This window comes from Gopherus flavomarginatus, chromosome 1 (genome assembly GCF_025201925.1).
Source record: "Gopherus flavomarginatus isolate rGopFla2 chromosome 1, rGopFla2.mat.asm, whole genome shotgun sequence".
Classification (NCBI taxonomy): Eukaryota; Metazoa; Chordata; order Testudines; family Testudinidae; genus Gopherus; species Gopherus flavomarginatus.
In genome coordinates this window covers 21,882,164-21,903,297 of record NC_066617.1, presented here as the reverse complement: position 1 = coordinate 21,903,297, position 21,134 = coordinate 21,882,164, and the positions used below count along the sequence as shown (strand labels likewise).

The following is a 21,134-nucleotide window of genomic DNA, read 5'->3' as shown; positions in this document are numbered from 1 at the left end:
AGTGCTGCTTGATTCTAAACAGATTTTCTGAAGCTTTAATCTAAGTTCTGTTATTCAGGACTGGCATCAAAGACAAACGAAAAGCAACAGAGTTCAAGCTGAAATTTCCCCTCCACTTACCCTCTCCCTGGAAGTAGATAGACTTTAACGAAAGGGTCAGAATAGCCATTGTTGTCTCGTGGAGCAAGGTTTCTTGCTTGAAGAATGTGTATGATAAGATTGCCAAGGTGCTTGTCATAGTTGATTTGAAGCTAGAGAGGGCATTAAAATACTTGCGGATTATTTTTTTCCTTTGATTATTAAAGAATTCAGTTTTCCCCTGAACTCCTTTGTATAAATGCCTATTTAATGCAGCAACACCTATTCACATCTACCTGACAAGTGCCTCATTTTAGCAGGCGATTTAACCTTTCAGTGAACTGGGAGCACAGAAACAGATTCTGCTTCCTGCTAAAATGATTGTTTGCACCTCCACAAAAAAAGAGAATGAGCTGGCCAACAGCCTTAGCTCTTACACTAGAGATCTCAGTTACAGAGTCTAAAACCAGCATGGTGGTGTGGGCTCCATCAGTCAGTCTTATGCACTCACAACCAGAAGCCATCTCAGTCTATCCCATTGACAGTACAGGATTGTTCCCAATCAGTAAGGGGAGTAGCCAATATTCACACACACAGGTTCAAAGTGGACCCTCCCCATAATTTGAAATGGGCTTTTCCTCACACACCCTAAATGTTCATCCTAACTTGTGTCATCTTCTCTTGACTCTACAAGACTCTCTTGGCTCCATTCTTCATTCCCCCATGTCTCTGGTGGTGCTGTCATTTTCTTCACTCTGCACCTATGGTAGAGCTGGCCCGTATCCACAAACTATCAGTGTCCCTGCTCCTTATACCATATCTGCTAACAGTTAACAAAAGAGGCTGCCAGAGCCAGCTATTCCCCTAGACTATCTTGCTTTAAACCACAGACACTTGTCTCTCCGAGCCACTGTAGGAAGTGGACTAAGGGGACAGATGTAGACACAGAAGGAAAGGTGCTACGACCTGCTTTCCCCAGCTCCCTAGCAGAAGCAGAAAGGGCTTCCAGCCATGAGGTTGGGAGCTTACCCACTCTGTGGGGGCCTGCCTGCACTTTGAAGTCAGTGGGACTCGCATTTGAGTAAGGTGACCCTGAAATAAGAGCTCACATGGAACTGGGAGGCAATCCCAAGAGCAGCATTTTCTATGCCCCCCAAACTTTCATTTCCAGAGTTTAGTGAACTTTTTATTTTTAAACCACCAATGAGGTCAGTTCAAATCAGATATATTCAGCTACTCAGCACTGTATGGAAAAAATTGAACTGCATCTTGGAAAATCCACAACTTTGCTTGCATATATATTCAGTGTCAGATCTTCTGAAGTGAATCACAGCAAATGTCCAAGGATTACAGATTGGAATCACATTCAATTTAATTTGTAGCCCTTTTGAGAGCAATAGGAATTCCCATGCCACTGTTGAATTGATCTTGTATTGCACACATTGATAATAACATCAGAGGTCCAAATCTGGCACTGATTAAACCCCATGTCATCCTATTGGCTTTAGTGACATTTCAAGGGGTCCAAATTACCTCAGAATCAGCCCAAATCACACAGCACAGGTTCCCTTCTGAAAACTTATTCTAAACCTAAACACTTTCAGCTGCAATAAATTCTGTATGTATTTACCTGAATTTCTCCAGTGATTGGATGGGATGTGGACTTTGTGGCTTCAGTGGGCTGCCATATGAAAAAATATATAGAGACACATAGATTAAACATAATAGTCTTTCACTAGTAACATTTTTACAAAGCTCTGTTCACACTGCTCCATCTACATTTACCATAGAAGTCACCTTTCTTCTGACTCCAGCTATTAATTTATTATTTATTATTATTGGCAACAAGTGATCTCACCTGAGATCTTTATGCTAGGTATCATACAAACACTGATCAAGAAACAGTCTCAGCCCCAAACTGTTTACAGTCTAAACAGATAAGACAGACAACGTTCAGAAGGGAAAGAATGTAGCATCATTCTCATTTTACAGAGAGGGAACTGGAGCACAGAGATTAAGGGTAAAGCTACACTACAGCAGCAGAGCTATGGAGCTGCAGCTGTGCCTCTGTACTGTAGATGCTTCTGACATCAAAAGAAAAGGCAGAGGTAGTTAATCCGCCTCTCCAAAGGTGGTAGCTAGGTCTATGGAAAATTTCTTCCATCGACCTAGATGTGTCTACAGTAGGGGATAGGTTGACCTAACTATGTCACACAGGGTGTGAAATTTTTCACAGCTCTGAGTGAGGTAGCTGTGTCAATTTAATTTATAGGTGTAGACCAGGCTTAATTGACTTTGCAGAGATGAGGCAGCTGTATTTCTGTAGAAATGCATGGATTAAACTACTTTAGGTCAAGGCCAATTATTTTCTTATAATTTCATGGATGATCACAGAGGAGAGGATGAAAATGAGTGAATTTTCAAGTGGATGTTACAATTCCAAATCAGTTTCTGTTGATAGTCCATTCATTGATTCTTAAGTATCATCATCCTTGCCCATCAACTTGTTCATGTCACTCCCCTCTTTGAATCCTTCCACTGGCTTCCCATCTACTATCGCATAAAATTTAAGTTTCTGGTCCCTTTCTTCAAATCTCCGTATATCCCTGCCTCTTCCTATTTATTCTCCTTTTTTGAGGTCCATGAATTGCTGACAAGGACAAAAGTGTCCTTAGATAAATATGTTTCTTCAGTTTAAGAACAATTTCACCATTTGTTTGATATCCTGTTTCATTATATGATGGTGTCCTTGAGCCAGCCTGGAGCTGAGTCCATTCTTCCAACAGCTGGTCCTGCAACAAGGATCTATCAGGTTCTACAGCAAAGTTTTCAATACTTTTATATTCTCTCCATACCTGATTCTTCGGTTGATGCAGCTTACAGTGAAAGTTCCAAACAAAGACAAACTGACTATTCTTACAGCCAGTAAATAAATGCTCAGAAGATTGACCTTCTTCTAACTTGTAGATGTGAATTTCAACCTGCCAGGCATTCTAGGTCAATACAACACCTCTTGCTGTGCTAAGGTCGTGCTGTAAAATACGTTTCATGGCTACTGCAGTCCTCAAAGGATCAAAGAGAATTTGTCAATGCATTTAAAAGCAACAGTTCAAGATGAGACCAAGAGCAGGGGCTGGAGCTCTGGGTTGTGCATATGTTGAACCATGCCTAAGGGTAATCCAGTGTCCTTTCCTCCCTGGGTGCACTGAATGGGAGCAGTTCCCTAGTCTCCTTGTGTGTAGGAATTAGCGCTGGTTGGAAAAATTCAGATGCAATACTGTTTTGCTGGAATTTGCAATTTGTCGAAATCGAAAGGTTCTGCAGAAAGAGTTCAATTTCAGTGGAAACTCCACTGGAAACCAGACAGAATTCTGACTGAACCCTACCTTGTTTCCTGCCAGCTCTCATGAGTCACACCCAGATCCTCAGCAGCACATCCAGCAGGGAGGCAAGATCCTGGAAGCCCCAGCTCCCAAGCTCATGGCTCCTTGGTAGCCTGAGCTCCTAAGATCCCTGGTACCCAGTCAGCCCACCAGACAGACTGCCTTGGAGCCAGGGCTTTGCTCCCTTTTGCAGAAAATCTTGAATCAGAATGAAACCAAATTTTGAAATATCAAAATCCTCCACAAAAAAAAACCAGAACTACATTTCCCCATCCTGCTCTAGTAAGGACTACAATTGCTGCTGGACCTCGCTCAGGGTGACTCACATAGGGAGGGGGTGAAGGAAAAACATCTTTGTGGTCTTCCTCCACCTCTGCACAAAGGATAGGCACAAACTGGCCCAATGTATTCTACCAATAAATACCATAAAATTCTGCAGAAACTGGAGATGAACCTAACCCCTATATTCAAATGTTGTACTTAAGGGCAATCTCTAATACGAACATAGGAATTCTTTTTTGACGCTGGCTTGTACACAGTGTTTGGAGGAATACCCCACCCTCTTCTGCCACATTAATGTCACATGGATAAGTGCCGTGGGGAAAGACATCTTCCTTCTCCCAAATGCTTGTGCGTTAGGAGAGTATTGAGAATTGGTGACCCTGGTAATTTTTCTGCGTCACGCATCTGGTCTGTGTCTAATCCTTTTTAGAATCTTACAAAATGATTGGACTCATTGCTATGGCGGATAATTATAAAATTAATTCTACGTTACATAAAACATTCTTTAACAGAAGTTTATTGTCTACACATTTCATCAAGTTTCTCCTTGCTATTTTATTAGGAGACTAGTTAAATAAGACTGTTAAATATGACTCTAGAGACCTGAGTTCTAGCCTCAGCTCACTCACTGGATTACTGGATGACCATGGGCAACTGGTTACACAGGCCTGTGCCTCAGTTTCCCCATATGTAAAATGTGGTTAATGATGCCTCCTTTGTAAAGGGTTCTAAGACCTCGCTAGGTATTTTTTATGATAATAAATAGGCTTCTCAACTATTTTTTAATGTTATACTCCTATGCTGTCTCCTAATATGTCTCCTCTTACTCGTCTTCTTTACACGCTAAACAGTCTGAGGCCACATTTGTGGATACCATAAGTGGGCCTAACTCCACTGACTTCTGTAGGGTTACACATGCTTACACTGACAGCGAAATGAATCCTAATCTTTTTCAAAGGATCTCCTTGTCTCTAGTTGCTTTCAGTGCCCTGTTTGGCCTTATTTATTTCTGCAGTGCTCTTTTTGAAATGAGGTTCCCAAAAGTCAAATAAATATTCAGGCTAAGGACAAACCATCCATTTATATAAAGACATAACCATATTTTCGATATTGTTTTCTGAGTTCTTATTGCAGCCTAATCTCTTACTTGATCTTTGGACTGCCAGTGCCTACACTGTCTATCTTGACTCCTAGGTCTTTATCTTTAAATGTTGCAGCTGTTTCAGAATCCATGAGTGAGTACAAACTATTATGAAGTTTTCCTTGCAGTGTGCATTGGCCTTGAATTTGCTTACATTTAATTTAATCCACGGCCATAGTGCCTCATTATGCCTTCCCTGTGCTGCACGGTGAAGATGGGAACAAAGGGACTGGAAGATGGGTAGGAAGCAGAAATGACATGAAGAAGTGGGAGAGTAATGCACACGTGTCAAAATCCATATGGATGGCAGAGAATGGGGAGCTTATGCTCTTTGAGGCATGGTCCCCATAAAAAAACCCCAGTAGATTCCTAGCAGAAATGTGCATGGGAGTTACTGATGCTCCTTGTTGCACTAACTTCCTTCTCTCAGAGAAGTGATTAAAGGGCAATGGAAGAGCGAAAGGCATCATTGCTTCTGAGTAAGACTAATACCTGATAGAGGTTGACCTACTAAGCAGACTTGGAGGACTAGCTCGCCATGTGGATACACCCAAGATACATAGGGATGAATCTATTTTTAAATGGACCATGTCACATATATGACAATGTGCTCTGTCCCCTCCACAAGGCCACAAAACCCTCCTCCCCAACCAGGAGAATTTGTAAGTTTCCATTCTCCTACCTATCTGTACTCCTCAATAGAGATATGTACAGGCTTTCCTTACCAGAGTCTGGCCCAACTGTCAAAAATCTGCTTTTCTTACCAGACTCCTCCTAACATCCCCCCTGTGGCCGCTACAGCTCCCACGATGCATTGCAGTGACAGAATTCCCATAATGCCCCACACAGCTCAGTCAGAGGGAGGGAGGAGTGCATCAAGGGAAATGTAGTCCAGCCAAGGAGCTTAGCCCATAGGAGAGAACAGGACATGAAGCACCTGCATTACAGTTCCCCGGAGGCACCACGGCATTGGCAGATGCAGATGCAGTTTAATGTTGAACTGACTGAAAACAAAATGTTTCGGGTCAGCTCAACAAAATGAAGTATCTTGATTCAGGTCAAATTTACCTGAAATATTTAATTTAGGTTTTTCCCAATGGAAAATAAAGAAAAAAATCCAGGAAAAAAATTCCATAGAAAAACTTTGATTTTCTTCAAAATTGCACTTTCTGACAAAAAATAATTCCAGTAAAAAATTTCTGACCATTGCTATCAAGACCTTAAAAACTCCTTTAATATGAGCGATTCAGCTGACAGCTGCTAAACTATACTAGACATGTGAGTTTATAAACTGTTTCAAGTCCCAACTGAATTGTCCAAGTTGCAAATATTGATAGCAAACAACTCCTAAAATTAGCCACTCAACCTTTGAAAAAAATACTCAAAGACACTATTGACTAAAAATCACTTCTTAATTCATGGCCTTTGCATCATTTAAATCCCATTTAAGCCCTCACAACAGGGCTTAAAAGGTTCGTAAGAACATAAGAACAGCTACACTGGGCAGACCAATGGTCCATGTAGCCCAGTATCCTGTCTTCAACAGTGTCCAGTGCTAGATGTTTCAGAGAGAATGAGCAGAAAGAGGCAATTATTGAGAGATCCATCCCCTGTCAATCCCAGCTTCTGTCAGTTCACAGGCTTTTCCTGGCCCTTAGCAAAGGGATGAATGTTACTTGTTGATAGCTCAGGGCAGGTTTTCATGAGATGGTGGTTAAAAAGGCTGAACTCTGTCTACACTAAGGCTGACAAGACTGGTATAATTGGTTAACTGGACTACACTGATGCTGGAAAACAGATACAAGATACAAGATTCTAGGGTGGATGCAGACTTATTTTTCAAAACTTAAAAACTCAAAAATGCCACAGCTGATTTATCACAAATATTGGGTAAAAAGAAAATGTATCTTCTGTTAGGAAACATCATCTGATTAACTTTAGGCTGAAAGCAGGGGCTGTGCAGTTTTTCTAAACTGAATTTATAATGCAAAGCTATTTACACCTTTTAACTAAGAAGTCACTGGGGCTTCATAATCTGTATCTGCAAAAATACACATACACTATATGGAAAATCGTAAATTCCTCTGTTAAGCTTTAACAATTTTACAGCCTTTTAAAATGATCCTTATTCATTCTTTATGTTCCAATTCAGCAAAACACTTGAGCACACACTTCAAATTAAATATTCAAGTAGGGTTTTTTTAAGTCGGTTGATTGAAATGTCACTCTGTGGGACTGACCACATGCTTAAAGTGAGGCACATGACTAAGTATCTTGCTGAATCAGAGCATTATTAAAGATTAATTTGGCAGAAGGAAAAGCAACTCACTGATCTTCAGAGGGACTTAGGAACCCTAAGGACTTAGAAAGGCAGCCTATTCTTCTTTAAGAGGCAAAGAAAATTGTTCCTGAAGGACATTTCATAGCCAGATGCCTAGTATCCAGCATATAATCTGAACTGCAACATGATCATGCATCAGTTTAGGAAAAAAAGGAGACTTATACAGGACATAACCCATTCATGGCTCAAAATGCTAACTCCCTTCTCTGCATCATCATTCAAATTCTTTTTCCATAGAAGAACTGGTGCTTTGTAATGCTGTCACACTTCCTAGGGAAGATTGTCATTATTGTGATGGGGAGCTCTTGTAATGCCAGGCTCTGATGTTATTCTCTATCACTCTCTATGGTAATGGGACAAAGTATTAAATGTGAGGGAATCTGCATTACAGGATATCAAAGAGACTCCTACATCATTTTTGAAGTACATCAAATGTGCTATACAAAAACCTTTAAGCAGAAGATTTTATCTACCACCAAAAGGAACACCTAGGCACTTTGAAACATTTAGGCCATCATGAAACTTTTGCAAATGTGATGGATCAAGATTGTAGTCTGACTGCCAATGTCGTAAATCAAAAGCAGAAGGGAGCTCCAAATTGACTAAGTTATAATACTGTGATTTAACATCTCAGTACAGTTATGAACATGTTCTGTAGATTAAGAAACAGAAGCCATGATATGCCAGTGATAGGAATGATTATTATATAGGGAATATATACTTTTGATATGATTTACAGAAAAAGAGAGGTTTTTAATTACTTAATCTTCTTAATTTGAATGCCAAGATCCATTTTACTTAATTTTAAAGTACATTTATAAAGCAATAATGCATATTGGATTGCTTTTCCCCTGTGAAACATTATGTGTTTAATATGTACCTTATTGGCATGAACTAGCCTATGTTTAACCCATCTATGGGATTTCTGGCCAGGCCCTCAGTAAAAATTTGACCTCCTACTATATTTATTCCTCTTCCCTTAAGGACAATAATTTACACTCAAACTAAAGTGGATAACAAATAGAGGAAAGCTTTCAACTAAAAGACGCACAATTTTCTCAGGATCTGTACCAAGACTGTGGATCTCACATAAAACATAAAGGGGCATCATTAAAAGCATAACCTATTTCACTGATGCAGCTTTCCCACAGCAACTCGCTAAAAAATACTGATTATGTCTGAGATTCTTGTGTTCACCTCTCACAGAAGGTACTTAGATCCACAATGATTGACTTAGATTGGGGAAGGAAGCATCTTCTTCTGTGTTTGTACAGCACCTAGCATAATGGGGTCCTGCCTCATGCCTGGTGTTCCTAGGTGCTACCACAGTACAAGTAAATAAATAAATAATGATAAAAATAATGGGAAACCTTATAAAATCCTATACAGAGTTCTAAATATAGATAATTAAGTAGATAGGAAGTGCATTACTTTCACATTTCGAACTCTCCTTAATGTTCAGCTTTTCACTATCCTAATAGCTTCCTTTAGAAAAGATTTAAGCGCTCTTCCTTACAAAATTGCACAAGGAGTGCGATCTTTGCAACATTGATTTCTATTGCAGGCAACAAATCTTTTGATGAAAATGTAGAGAAGTGATGCATAACTTTATAGCCCTTTTCCCCCCAACTTCCCATATGAAAAATATTGCTAATGCCTTTTAAATATGTGTTTGGTACCACAGGCATAAAGCAGTTCAGCTGAGAAATGGACAATATTTGACAAAGAAGATCAGAGGGTACAGTTAATAACTAACTCATATTGTTGTTTAGTGAGAAAGGCAGAGCTTGATGTTAAGGTGGTTGTTTACTCTCTTCCTGGCACTCAAAGCAAATCTTATCAGTACTGCCACTATGATTATTTATTCTTTATAATATCAGTATTTGCCTCAGCACTGTGCACGGCATAGGTAGTCTCACCCTGTGTTTTTCTGGGTGAAGTCCTGACTCCAGTGGGTACGTCTACACTGCAGTTAGATACCTGTAGTTGGCCCCTGCAAGATGACTCAGGCTTGCAGGGCTCAGGCCAAGGGGCAGTTCAACTGCAGTGTAGACATTCAACTCAGGCTGCACCTCGCCCATCTTGCAGGATCTTCGAGCCCACGTCCCAGCCCAAGCCTGAACATCTACACTGAAGTTAAACAGCCTTTAGCCCAAGCCCTGTGAGCCCAAGTCAGCTTGCACGGGCCAACCACGAGTTTTTGATTGCAGTGTAGACATACCAAATGAGTCAATGGGAGTTCTGGCTTCACTAAAGCTGGTATTTCACCACAGAGTAGACAGGATGCACATGAAAGACCAGAGGAAGGATGACCAACACAATCCTTTCGCTAAAGCACTCAAATTGGACTAAAGATATCTTGGTTCAATTCCTGGCTTTGCCATAGACTTCCTTCGTGATCTTGGGTAAGTCACATCATCTTTGTACCTCAGTTCCAAACCTATAAAATAGGAACAATAACATTCTTCTCTGTCATGAGGGTAAATTTATTTACATGTGAGAGTCCCTCTGTTGCTACAGTGGAGAGGTCATGTAGGTAGATAATTACTCACTTCTTGTGTCCACATTTTACTGGACACTGAGAAGTGTATCATAAGTGGAAGCATCTTACCTTGCTGCTGTGTCGTTTTTTGCTCACTGAGGGTGAACCAGGCTGGCCGGGACTGGGAACAGCACTGGAGCTGGCAGAAGGAGTGCCGGAATGGACATGAGATCCCTTCTCCACTGCTGAGGAAGCAACCAAAGGGGACTGCTGCAGGGAAACCTTTTGGAGCTCCGCAGCCAGCTGCTTAGGATCAACCCCTGGGGACTTCGCCTTGTCTACTGGATTAAGGTAAAAAGCTTTACATTGATAATTGCTAAACCATTCAGTCCTCTGGCTATTCCAGCAGTGAGTCGACACACTAAATAAATAAACAAAGTTGTCAGATTGCCTGCTTTTATTTCCACTAATTGAAGATTTGACTCCAAATTTCAGTGCAAAAAGTACTTGAAAACAACAGGTCCCCTTCTCCACCCACTCAACACCAAGTCATCAAACCCCAGCTACCGCATAACCCTTTAGGAGGAATCTTCTTTAACCAACAAGGGAAGTTCACTTTTGTTACAGTAAGGTTAGAGATGATTGGCCAGATCCTCGGCTGATAATTAGCCAGGTCTTCAGCTGGTGTAAATCACCAGCTGATGTCCTGGCCCCATGTCTATAGCTTCTAGAACTCTTCTAGTTTTGTTAAGAACCTGTATGACAAGAGTTCATCCAAAATCTTTTGTTTCAATGACTGAGTAATAAATTCAAGTCACAGCTGAGCAAATTCATTCAAAAAGAAAAAGGACTAAGAAAGGATATGAGCATGAAAGAGACTCCAAAGTCTGGAATGGAAGACTTCATGAGATAATCAGAGCAGAGAACTTTTCTTTTTAAGCAATTTAGGAACTAAAGTCACATACCAGACATTTCATGAGTTTCTGCTATGTGCTTAAAATGCAAACAAAGCTTTGCCTATATCATTTATAATTTTCAGCTGTGGTGCTTATGGCCATCCAGTCCATACATTTGAAAGCAATCTGCTTTCACCTACCAGCCTTTACTGGGTCATGCAGTTCCAAATGCTGGGGATTCTCAGAATCTGAGAGCATGTTGAGGTCCCTAAAGAAAGCAATGAGAAGCCTGAGACAAAAGAAACTCTTTCCTTATAACCTCGTTATTTTATTAAGTCAATAAATGAGACGTGATTAATGACAGAAAGCAGCTTCCAAGCATGGCCCCTTCTTAGCTGATACAAACTTGCAATGCCGTTAAAGTCAAATGTGCTGAGAAAAATGATTCTTTTAAGGTGAAATCTTTAATGGATTGAATGTAAGGTTATATTAAAATACATACATTTCTCATGGTGTTTAGATGAGTTACAGCGTCCATCCTAGTATAACACGTTTCAACAGAAGTCATGGGAAGACTAAATTCCTATCTCCTTACACTGGACAACCCCATTGAATTCAATGGGGTTGTACCTGTGTAATGAGAGGAGAATTTGTCCTAGAAAGGGAGACATCATTATGGATAAAAACATAATTAGCTAAAATCTCTTTTAACTCATCCCTTTGTTTTATTTTTAATGATTTATTATGGAACAAATAAACCTCCAAAAGCAACACTGAACCCTTTTTCTAGTTATTTATACAGGTAAAAATCCTCAAGGCTAGCAAAGGTTCCACCTTAACAACTGTAAATCAAAAAAAGCCATGAAAAGCCAAAAAAAATGGAAACAGAAAGATGGGGAAAAACTCACAGTCTTACACATATTTCTGCTTCCCCACTCTGTTGACTAATGATACTCTGGACCTCTTCGTAAGTTCTTGCAGTCAAGGGGATGCCATTCCATTCCAACACCTGCATTCCTAGGATAGCAAAACAGCATAGGGTGAAATACTGTTGCTAGTTACCCAACCTTTAAAGTGCATGATTTGTGACATTCAGAAACTCTGTTTTACATGGTCTTTGGTACATTACATTACCAAACACCTTTCACTGCACACTGATAAGATTAATGAACGTTGGGATGCCATCAGCTCACCTATCTGACTAAGTTGGCAGCTGAATGCCCTTCTGGCTGCTCATGCACATTGCATAAAATGCTTTGTCTGGGTTGCATGATAGTGAAAGATTTTTAGAACATCAAAATACATGCACACTGGCCAATGTATTAAAGAAATCACCATTCTATGCATCAGACATTTCCTGGTGAACTAACATCTGTGAATTAGGCTAAGCTGACATTCCCAGCTTGCTGGCAAACAGCTACTGTCTGTGGTAAGAAATATGGTAAGAAATGGCCTAACTTTGTGGATGAGATATGTAAATGCTGGGCCATTGTTTGTATTCTGTCATTAAAAAAATAAAATAAGAGAGGACCATATCAATGAAGTTAGGCCAATTTACACCAAGTGAAGATCTAACTCAAAACATCTGAAACCAGCCTTGATAAATTGTCTTGGAAATTTACAAGTTCAGGCATGAATTCTGCTTACCCATCTTTCACCAGAAGGAGGGTGATGATGCGTGTGCATGGGGGAAAGATAAGTAACTCACTATCTGGGGTGGAGGAAATCTGAGTCTGTGGTGAACAATATTCTGTCCTAAATGTATGCATTATTATATGTGTCTGTTCTAATTATCCTAAGGCCTGATCCTATAAAGACTTACTATGGAGTGTAATGCCATGAGCTGACCCATTCAATTTACAGTAGTAAGCACTATGGAGGATCAAGCACCCCCAGTTAATTATTTGAAGCCCATAACCTAATCAAATGAGAAGTCTTATTTGGTTACAACGAGCTTTTTAGCTCAGAATGTTTACACTGAACATACCATTGAGTTAAACAGGTGAGCTCAGAGCATAGAGCAGTAGCCAGCTCTCCAATTAGGGCCAGATTGCGAACTCTGCATTTACACTGGTGAGTAGTCACTCACATGAGTAACCCCGATTAGGTCAACTTCTCACCAGAGTATGGGTTTCAAGGAAGGAAAAGATTCTTAACAGATCAAGTTCCAGAATACTTAATGTCACACTAAAATCAATGAGTAAAAATCTTAAAACCACATCATTTTCACAGCAAGAAAACCACAATCATTTGGCTTGTTGCCACTTACACAGATAAAATTGAGTCATCACATGGGTCTTATGGCTATTTTGAGAATCCTGAGCTGTTGTATTCAACAAATGGGGAAAAATAATAAAGTAAAACACAGTGACAAACTCATAATCAAAGGAAAAGATTAAATAAAATATACTGTTAATTGCTTTTGGAGGAGAAGGAATGAATTTATACAGTGCTGAAAGAGTGAGAAAAGATGTAGGCTATCACACTCCATTGTGTCACATTTCCCCAGGATACCATTAGAATATGAACTATCATATTTTGTCATGCATTTGTCAGCAAGAAATTTTAGTGTCATTTAGTGTCACTGCAATGAAAATACAAACAATGTGAGGAATGAATATGAAGTGATGCTCAGAAGGCAGTGAAGCACATTTTTAATAGACTTACCAAAATAGATTCACCTTTCTTTAAAATTAAACCCCTTTTCGGCCATGTCTACATCTAAAATTTTGCAGCGCTGGTTGTTAAAGCTGTATTAGTACAGCTGTATAGGGCCAGCGCTGCAGAGTGGCCACACTTACAGCAACCAGCGCTGCAAGTGGTGTTAGATGTGGCCACACTGCAGCGCTGTTGGGCGGCTTCAAGGGAGGTTCGGGGAACGCGAGAGCAAACCGCGGCGAAGCTGGTCTCCTTTCCCGGTTTGCTCTCTCGTTCCCCGAACCCCCGAACAAGCAGGTCTCCTTCCCTGCGGTTTGCTGGGTGGTTCGGGGAACGCGAGAGCAAACCCGGGAAAGGAGACCAGCTTCGCCGCGGTTTGCTCTCGCGTTCCCGGAACCACCCAGCAAACCGCAGGGAAGGAGACCTGCTTGCTCGGGGTTCGGGGAACGCGAGAGCAAACCGCGGCGAAGCTGGTCTCCTTTCCCGGTTTGCTCTCGCGTTCCCGGAACCACCCAGCAAACCGCAGGGAAGGAGACCTGCTTGCTCGGGGTTCGGGGAACGCGAGAGCAAACCGGGAAGGAGACCAGCTTGATTACCAGAGGCTTCCTCAGGTATGCTGGGATACCTGCTTATTCCACGGAGGTCAAGAAAAGCGCTGGTAAGTGTCTATATTTGATTACCAGCGCTGGATCACCAGCGCTGGATCCTCTACACCCGAGACAAAACGGGAGTATGGCCAGCGCTGCAAACAGGGAGTTGCAGCGCTGGTGGTGCCCTGCAGATGTGTACACCTCCTAAGTTGCAGCGCTGTAACTCCCTCACCAGCGCTGCAACTTTCTGATGTAGACAAGCCCTCAGTTTACAAATCATTGTTCGAGAAGATGATCTGACTTTTGAAGAATCACAAATAATTGTTTTGCTGTTTAGGATGTAGATTTATTGAGTCTGATTCTAATCTTACTTACCCTGAAGTATATCAACAGTAATTCTGATTGGAGTGATTGTAGCAACTCCTGATTTACTGCAGTGTAAGTGGACAGTGGCATACACACTGGTTTATTGGGGTTTCTGGAGGGGAGGGGGCTAGGGTTATTTCTATTTACAAGCGAACCTCTGGCTGTATGATATTTTTGAAAGGAAGAACACACAGTGCCTTGCTGTGATAGTACATTGATTAATTAAATACAGTGCAAAGAGCTAAAACCAAACACTTCCATATAGCAGCAAAGAGATAAAAGGGAAGATGAAGGTGTTGGATGTTTGGGAAGATGGGTGGCATCCTGTTACGATGCACGACATTTACTAACAAATGACGTCCGCCTAGCATGCTGGAGAAAACACCATGTATGTGATTCACCACCAAGTGCTACTCACCAGAAAATGATATAGCAAGTTGCTCCAGCTTAGAGGATTGGCAAGAGGAGCCCTGCAGCCCACCACGACCAATTCTACCTTAATATGGCAGATGTATCTTGTGCTTGGTACGTGTCTGTCAGTATATCAGTATCCCAACTGGGCCACCTACTGCCTTTAGGTGTGGCAAACCTGGTCTAATTTTAGTCAATGAGAATTCTGCCATTGATTTTAAGGAGACCAGGATATGGCACCGTGACTCAGAAGAATGTTTTTGGCTAGGAAAATGTTTATCTGACTGGTTTCTACTCTCTTAATTATGTTCTAACTATTACCCCTTTCCCTTAAGAAACTGGTACTATCGAATACCTTTCGAGCTAATGTAGCTTCCTAAATGCAAATAATAATAAATAATAATATTAATGAGATTGATGAGGATTAAATGACTCCTCAACCATAGTCGGTATCCAGCCGCAGTTTCCGCCCATGTCAACTTTGTTTCCCAAAACCCCTAAAAAGTGTGAACATCAAACACGGTTCACAGGCACTGGATGCAAGAAAATGTGGTAGCTTGCACTGCCAGTGTCTCCCACACTATGGCCTCGATCCAAAGCCTGCTGAAATCTGTCAGATCAAGATATATATCTATTTTCTTAACAACCACAGGTTTCTCTCTTCAGGGCTATGATTCCAATACTAAATTCATGCCAAGAAAGACCTGGGTTTGACCACTTATTTTTCAAAAATATCAAACCTCAGCAAACCACCTCAAACAGCTTTGATCTAGATCTAAGCTAAACAACTACTTCTCCTTTTATCTAAAAAGGTGTTTGAAACATTAACTGCTGCCAGATACATCTTTTTTTATTTAAATGAGATTTTGATATCAAATGTCTAATATGCTTCAGGTACAATCATTATGCAACAAACAATTATATTTTAAAATGCACAGAGAATAGATGCAAAAATATCATTTAATTCTGTGCATTTCAAACCCTCAGAAACAAGCTCAGGAAGGACTTTCCTCTCAGAAGTTCATGTTTGCAATACTTTTATGTGAGAACAAAGTGCATCCTTTTCTTCCATTCAAAGGACAACAGAAGAGTTAAAATCTTTGGGCCCTAGGCTGAACATTATGAAGCCAACCCACTCCATAGTGTGTCTCAGATGGGCACTGGGATATATACACCTAGCTCTTATATAGCACATTTCATCCATAGATCTCAAAGCACTTTTCAAAGGAGGTCAGCACTATCATCCCCATTACATAGATGGGAAAACTGAGGCACAGCAAGGTGAAGTGATGTGCCCAAGTTCACCCAGCAATAAAGATTTCATAGATTCATAAATTCTAAGATCATAAGGGACCATTATGATCATCTAATCTGACCTCCTGTACAACACAGGCCATACAGCATCCCCAAAATAATTTCTAGAGCAGATATTTTAGAAAAACATCCAATCTTGATTTAAAAATTGTCAGTGATGGAGAATCCACCACAACCCTTGGTAATTTGTTCCAATGGTTAATTGCGCTCACTGTTAAAAATTTACATTTTATTTCCAGTCTGAATTTGTCCAGCTTCAACTTCCAGCCATGTTACATGTTTCTGTGCTAGACTGAAATGTCCATTATTAAATATTTGTTTCCCACATAGGTACTTATGAATGGCCACCAAGTCACCCCTTAACCTACTCTTTGTTAAGATAAATAAATTGAGTTCCATGAGTCTATCAAAGTAAGGCATGTTTTCTAATCCTTTAATCATTCTCGTGGCTCTTCTCTTAACCCTCTCCAACTTATCAACATCCTTCTGGAATTGTGGACACCAGAACTGGGCACAGTATTCCAGCAGGGTCACATCAGTGAAAAAAATACAGAGGTAGAATAACCTCTCAACTCCCATGCAAGATTCCCCTGATAATGCATCCCAGGCTCACATTAGCTCTTTTGGCCAGAGAGTCACATTGAGAGCTCATATTTAGCTGATTATCCACCATGACCCCAAGTCTTTTTCATAGCCACTGCTTCCAAGCATAGAGTCCCTATCCTGTAAGTATGGCCTACATTCTTTGTTCCCAGATGTATGCATTTACTTTTAGCCATATTAAAATGTTTATTGTTTGCTTTTGCCCAGTTTACCAACCGATCCAGATCACTCCGAACCAGTGTCCTTTCCTCGTCATTATTTACCACTTCTTCATTTATGTATCCTCTGCAAACCTTTATCAGGGAAGATCTAATGTTTTTCTACATTGATAAAAATGTTAAATAACATTGGGTCAAAAACAGAACTCTGTGGTACCCCAATAAAAATGGACTTGCCCAAAAATAATACCTTATTTGTAGTTACACTTTGAGACTTATCAGTTATCCAGTTATTAATCCATTTAATGTGTGCGATATTAATTTAATATTGTTCTAATTTTGTAAACAAAATTTGTGCAATACCAAGTCAAGTACCTTACAAAAGGCTAAGTATATTGGTCCCAGTGGGTCTATCCATTAGACTGTGCTACCTCCATACACCATCCCTCCATCACTAAATTGTGACTTTCCCACAAACCCTAAGCAAGAGGCAATGTGCAGTGGTGCTGCCAAGGAGTAGACAAGGAACCAGATTGTGATACTTAGTGTCATAATGTGTATCCTGATTTCCTCATCCTTTGGGGGGAGGTAATCTGTGCCAGCCCGATATCTAGTAAAGATACCCCTGGCATGCTGACTCAGCTGTGCTGGCCAGTGCATTGGCCTAACTCACTTCTGCCACCATGCACCTCTGGTATGCTGATGCATAAGGAACCCCTATGGGACTACGCTCCACATCACACTGGGGTGCATATCCCCTGCACAGCTTCCCAGATCTTGTCCCCAGCCTGGTATTCTGGAAATACAATGATTCCAATGCTGGGGTTCCCTCCAGACCAGTAGAATTTAGAAAAAGATTTGCCCTTATGTTCATCAACATGCGGAGGCCAGTTATTCAGAGGGGTAAATTATACCTCTGTATGTCTTCCTTGACTGCTGCACCCCAGGTGAAATCTAATTTGATAAAAGGCAGGAGGTGATATCTCTGCATCCCCCCTTGAGATTTACTACAAAGAGTGAGCAGCTTTAAGTTATGGCCAGGGTTTAAGGGTAGCTCTACTGATGGAGACTGAACTGGCAAATACCCTGGTCATCCAGGCCATACCTCCTTCCCTGCTAGCATCACTCACTTTTTGGTTGGTGTTGGTGGATCCTCCACTGCTGAGGATGTTACACTTTCTTTTCCATCACCACAACTTCCCCATCTGGCAAAGGCTCCAGCACTGTGCAGACACTAGGCTGAATCCTAGTTCCAAATATGGGGTGACAGTGTAACCAATCCTGCTTGGAACCTGGCATCTTCAATGCTAAGAATATGATCTGCTACTTCCTGAGCAAAAGGCCAAAGCCCAATAACCATTAGCTATTGAAAACTCATAAGCCTTCTATGCAGGCCAAATATCAGAGGAAAGGACCCACGTTGTAACAGCATGGAGTACACGGGCACTGCCAGCCTGTTCAGTCATGTGCCATCTCCTACAAGCCAATATTTTCCCTGCTTCAACACTGCCACAAAGGTCAAAGCATGACTCACCACCGATGTTCAATGTGTATAAATGGACAGGCACTAATCGGAAATGGTTCCATTTGTTATATGTTTCTTTTGAATTAATCCACAAAAATGCTGTAAAACTGTGTGTACCGTAACATATGAAATTTACTATTCAGGGCTGATATTTTATAGCTCCACTGTAGCTCTAGTTCTCAAAGAGCCTGGAGCAAGGCTATCGTAAAAGTGTCTGAATAGTATTGCAATATTCTTGAAGAGCTTGGAGGTGCAACTCTATGAATCATTTAAATTGGTCTATTTTGACATGACTATGTACTTGTGACTGATTCACTTGAGCTCATGTGCGTGTATGCCCTCAACTTGCTTTTGTGTTTCTAGAAGTAAGAGGAGAAATATTAATAAAAATGTTTTTAATCTTCTAGGGGTTGAGTTTTCCAAAGCTATCTAAAATTGGCCAATACTGTTTTTAATGGAACTTGAGAGTCTAAATCCCCTTTGAAAATTTCTGTCTAGCTTTTTGTCTTCCACCCATCTTAAAAACATAGGGTTAACCAAACATTTGTTGTGTCCTGAATCAGGGCACACACAATCGACTAAAATTTAACAGAAAATTTCTATTCAGCCCAAAAGGCTTAAAATGGATAACTATAACTTTAGACTCATACTCTTCGATAAAGGAATCATCTGTAACTGTGGCTATAGCTAACTGTGAGTAGACATCCCAATGAATAACCCTTAGCATGTCAACTAACAAAATGTATAACATAAAATTTCAATGCTGGTCTGAATGTCATTATGAAATCCTACCTAATGAGCGGCAGGACCATAGGCAGACTGGAGTTACGGGAAAGAAAGATTGCACAAAAAGCCCCTGAGCCCATTTTTAAACAGTGATTTTAGGGCTTGATCCTGCAGAATGCTGAACTTTTTGGCCTTGATACAGCAAAGCACTTAAACACATGCTTAAATGTTTTGCTGGGCAGCGTCAGAGTGCTTGACAACTTGCACAATAAAAGAATTATTGAGCTGTTGGGTATAACTGGACCAATTACCCAGTCTGGCTTTGGGCTGCCTCAGTTTCTCAGTCAATTGCCTGCCTACTTTCACCATCAACTGTGAGCTGCTGTCCTGTTTGCCTAGCCCAGGAAGGACTCACTGCCATGCTCAAGTCTCTTTCAGGGCACTTTTATTCTTCAAATCAAAACAAAGAGTAGTTCCTCTTCCCACCATCAGCTACATTTCTAGGCTTTTCCCCCTTGCCTCTCTCAGTGCTGAAGAGAGGACAGACCCTGCCTTTCAGTCCCCCTGCTTCAGGGCCTACTGCAGGAGTCTATTTTCATCCTGCAGCTCCATCTCAACCTAGCCACTTGTCGGCTTTTATAATCATTTTTTCCCTTTCCAGCTGACTGTGAAATGGGCTGGTTGGCCCCGGACACCATGACACTTACAGGGGAAAGCCACCCTGATTCAGGTGGTCAATAATGAAAGTTAGGGGATGTCACATTTGTAGCTTTCTTTTGAGCTAAAATGAGTGATGTCCCTCAAAAGGAAGGATATCTGAGAGGTATGACACCTCCTTCACACTGGTCAGTACAGTTGGCTACAAGGATTAAAGCAACAGACCGCACCATCCCATTAGTGGTAGGGAGGGAATGTTCCTCAGGAGGCAGTGCAGCTATGCACTACCCCCAACATGGGCCAGTGGGTAAATGTTACAAACCACTCCATAGATCCTGGTTCTCTTTTCACTAACCCAAGTTTTACACTCCATGGACTTCAGTGGAGTTACTCTTAATAATAACTGGAGATATACCAATCTTCCAGAACTGGAAGGGACCTTGAAGGGTCATCAAGTCCAACTCCCTGCCTTCACTAGCAGGACCAATTTTTGCTCCAGATCTGTAAGTGGTGCCCTCAAGGATTGAACTCACAACCCTGGGTTTAGCAGGCCAATGCTCAAACTACTGATTTATCCCAGCATCAAGTGGACAGAATGTGGCCCACAATGTTGTTAAAATTTATTTATTTGATGACTGTATAATGGCTCTATTGCATGTTGGAGGAAATGGGCTTTGAGAAACACAGTCATTAGTCTTATTCATACTGGAATTGCCTAAAATCTTTTTTATTAAAAAAAACACCTTAATATTTATGGTAGAATTGTAGTTAATTTCTTTCGGGAGTGAGGCTTTAACTAAAATCTGTCACTTTTTAAAAGAGCTCTTGAATAAGATCAGAAGCAAAGAGTTTTAGATCTGATTTAGTTAGTAAGTAAGATCAGTTTCTAGATGTAAAGATCTCCCACGAGGTTTGCCACTCTCAGCCTGATGATATTATTCATGTGTGGGTATTTTCCTGCCTACACATGTAGTTCTATTTACTTAGGGAGGCAGGTTCTTTGCTATCATTCTCAGAAATTTTTCAGAGAAGACACCCTGCGATGGATCATCAAACACATGACCACTTTTGTTCTTTGAAGTGAACTCACTGAACTCAGTGCCAGTGAGACTATTGGACTTCAGCTCCTGAAAACTGATGTAGTCTGTTTATCTGCAGAACCATTACAGCAAAATCTTCACTAGCACATACATCCTTGCACTGACCCTTTAGTATGCCACACCCTAGACATACAAGAGCCTCCTCTTCTAGGGCTAACACAGTTTCACAGGGGCTCTGGAACAATTTGTATTGTGGGGGTGCTGAGAGCCATTGAACCAAACTGTAAACCCTGTATATGCTGGTAACCACTTCAAGCCAGGGGGTGCAGCAGCACTCCCAGCACCCCTAGTCCCAGCACCTGTGCAATTTGATCTCCATGACTGGTCAGTTCTCAGCCAGTCCTGTGCTGGGACAGTAAATGCTTGTAGAACATGGTTACTCTGTTCCCCACCCACAGATGCGGATATCAGTTATTTCGATTC

The 21,134-nt window shown here is 41.1% G+C and overlaps 1 protein-coding gene across 1 annotated transcript in view; it reads right to left on the bottom strand.

Moving 5' to 3' along the window:
* Window positions 1-21,134, bottom strand: part of PCLO (piccolo presynaptic cytomatrix protein) — a 544,942-nt gene that overhangs the window by 104,913 nt on the left and 418,895 nt on the right. Inside the window, exons 11-15 of the mRNA XM_050937044.1 lie at window positions 11,512-11,620; window positions 10,804-10,871; window positions 9,837-10,048; window positions 1,709-1,759; window positions 121-251 (exon numbers count right to left, since the gene is read on the bottom strand). Of these exons, the coding sequence (XP_050793001.1) occupies window positions 121-251; window positions 1,709-1,759; window positions 9,837-10,048; window positions 10,804-10,871; window positions 11,512-11,620 (571 nt within the window). The remainder of the gene's footprint in view (window positions 1-120; window positions 252-1,708; window positions 1,760-9,836; window positions 10,049-10,803; window positions 10,872-11,511; window positions 11,621-21,134) is intronic.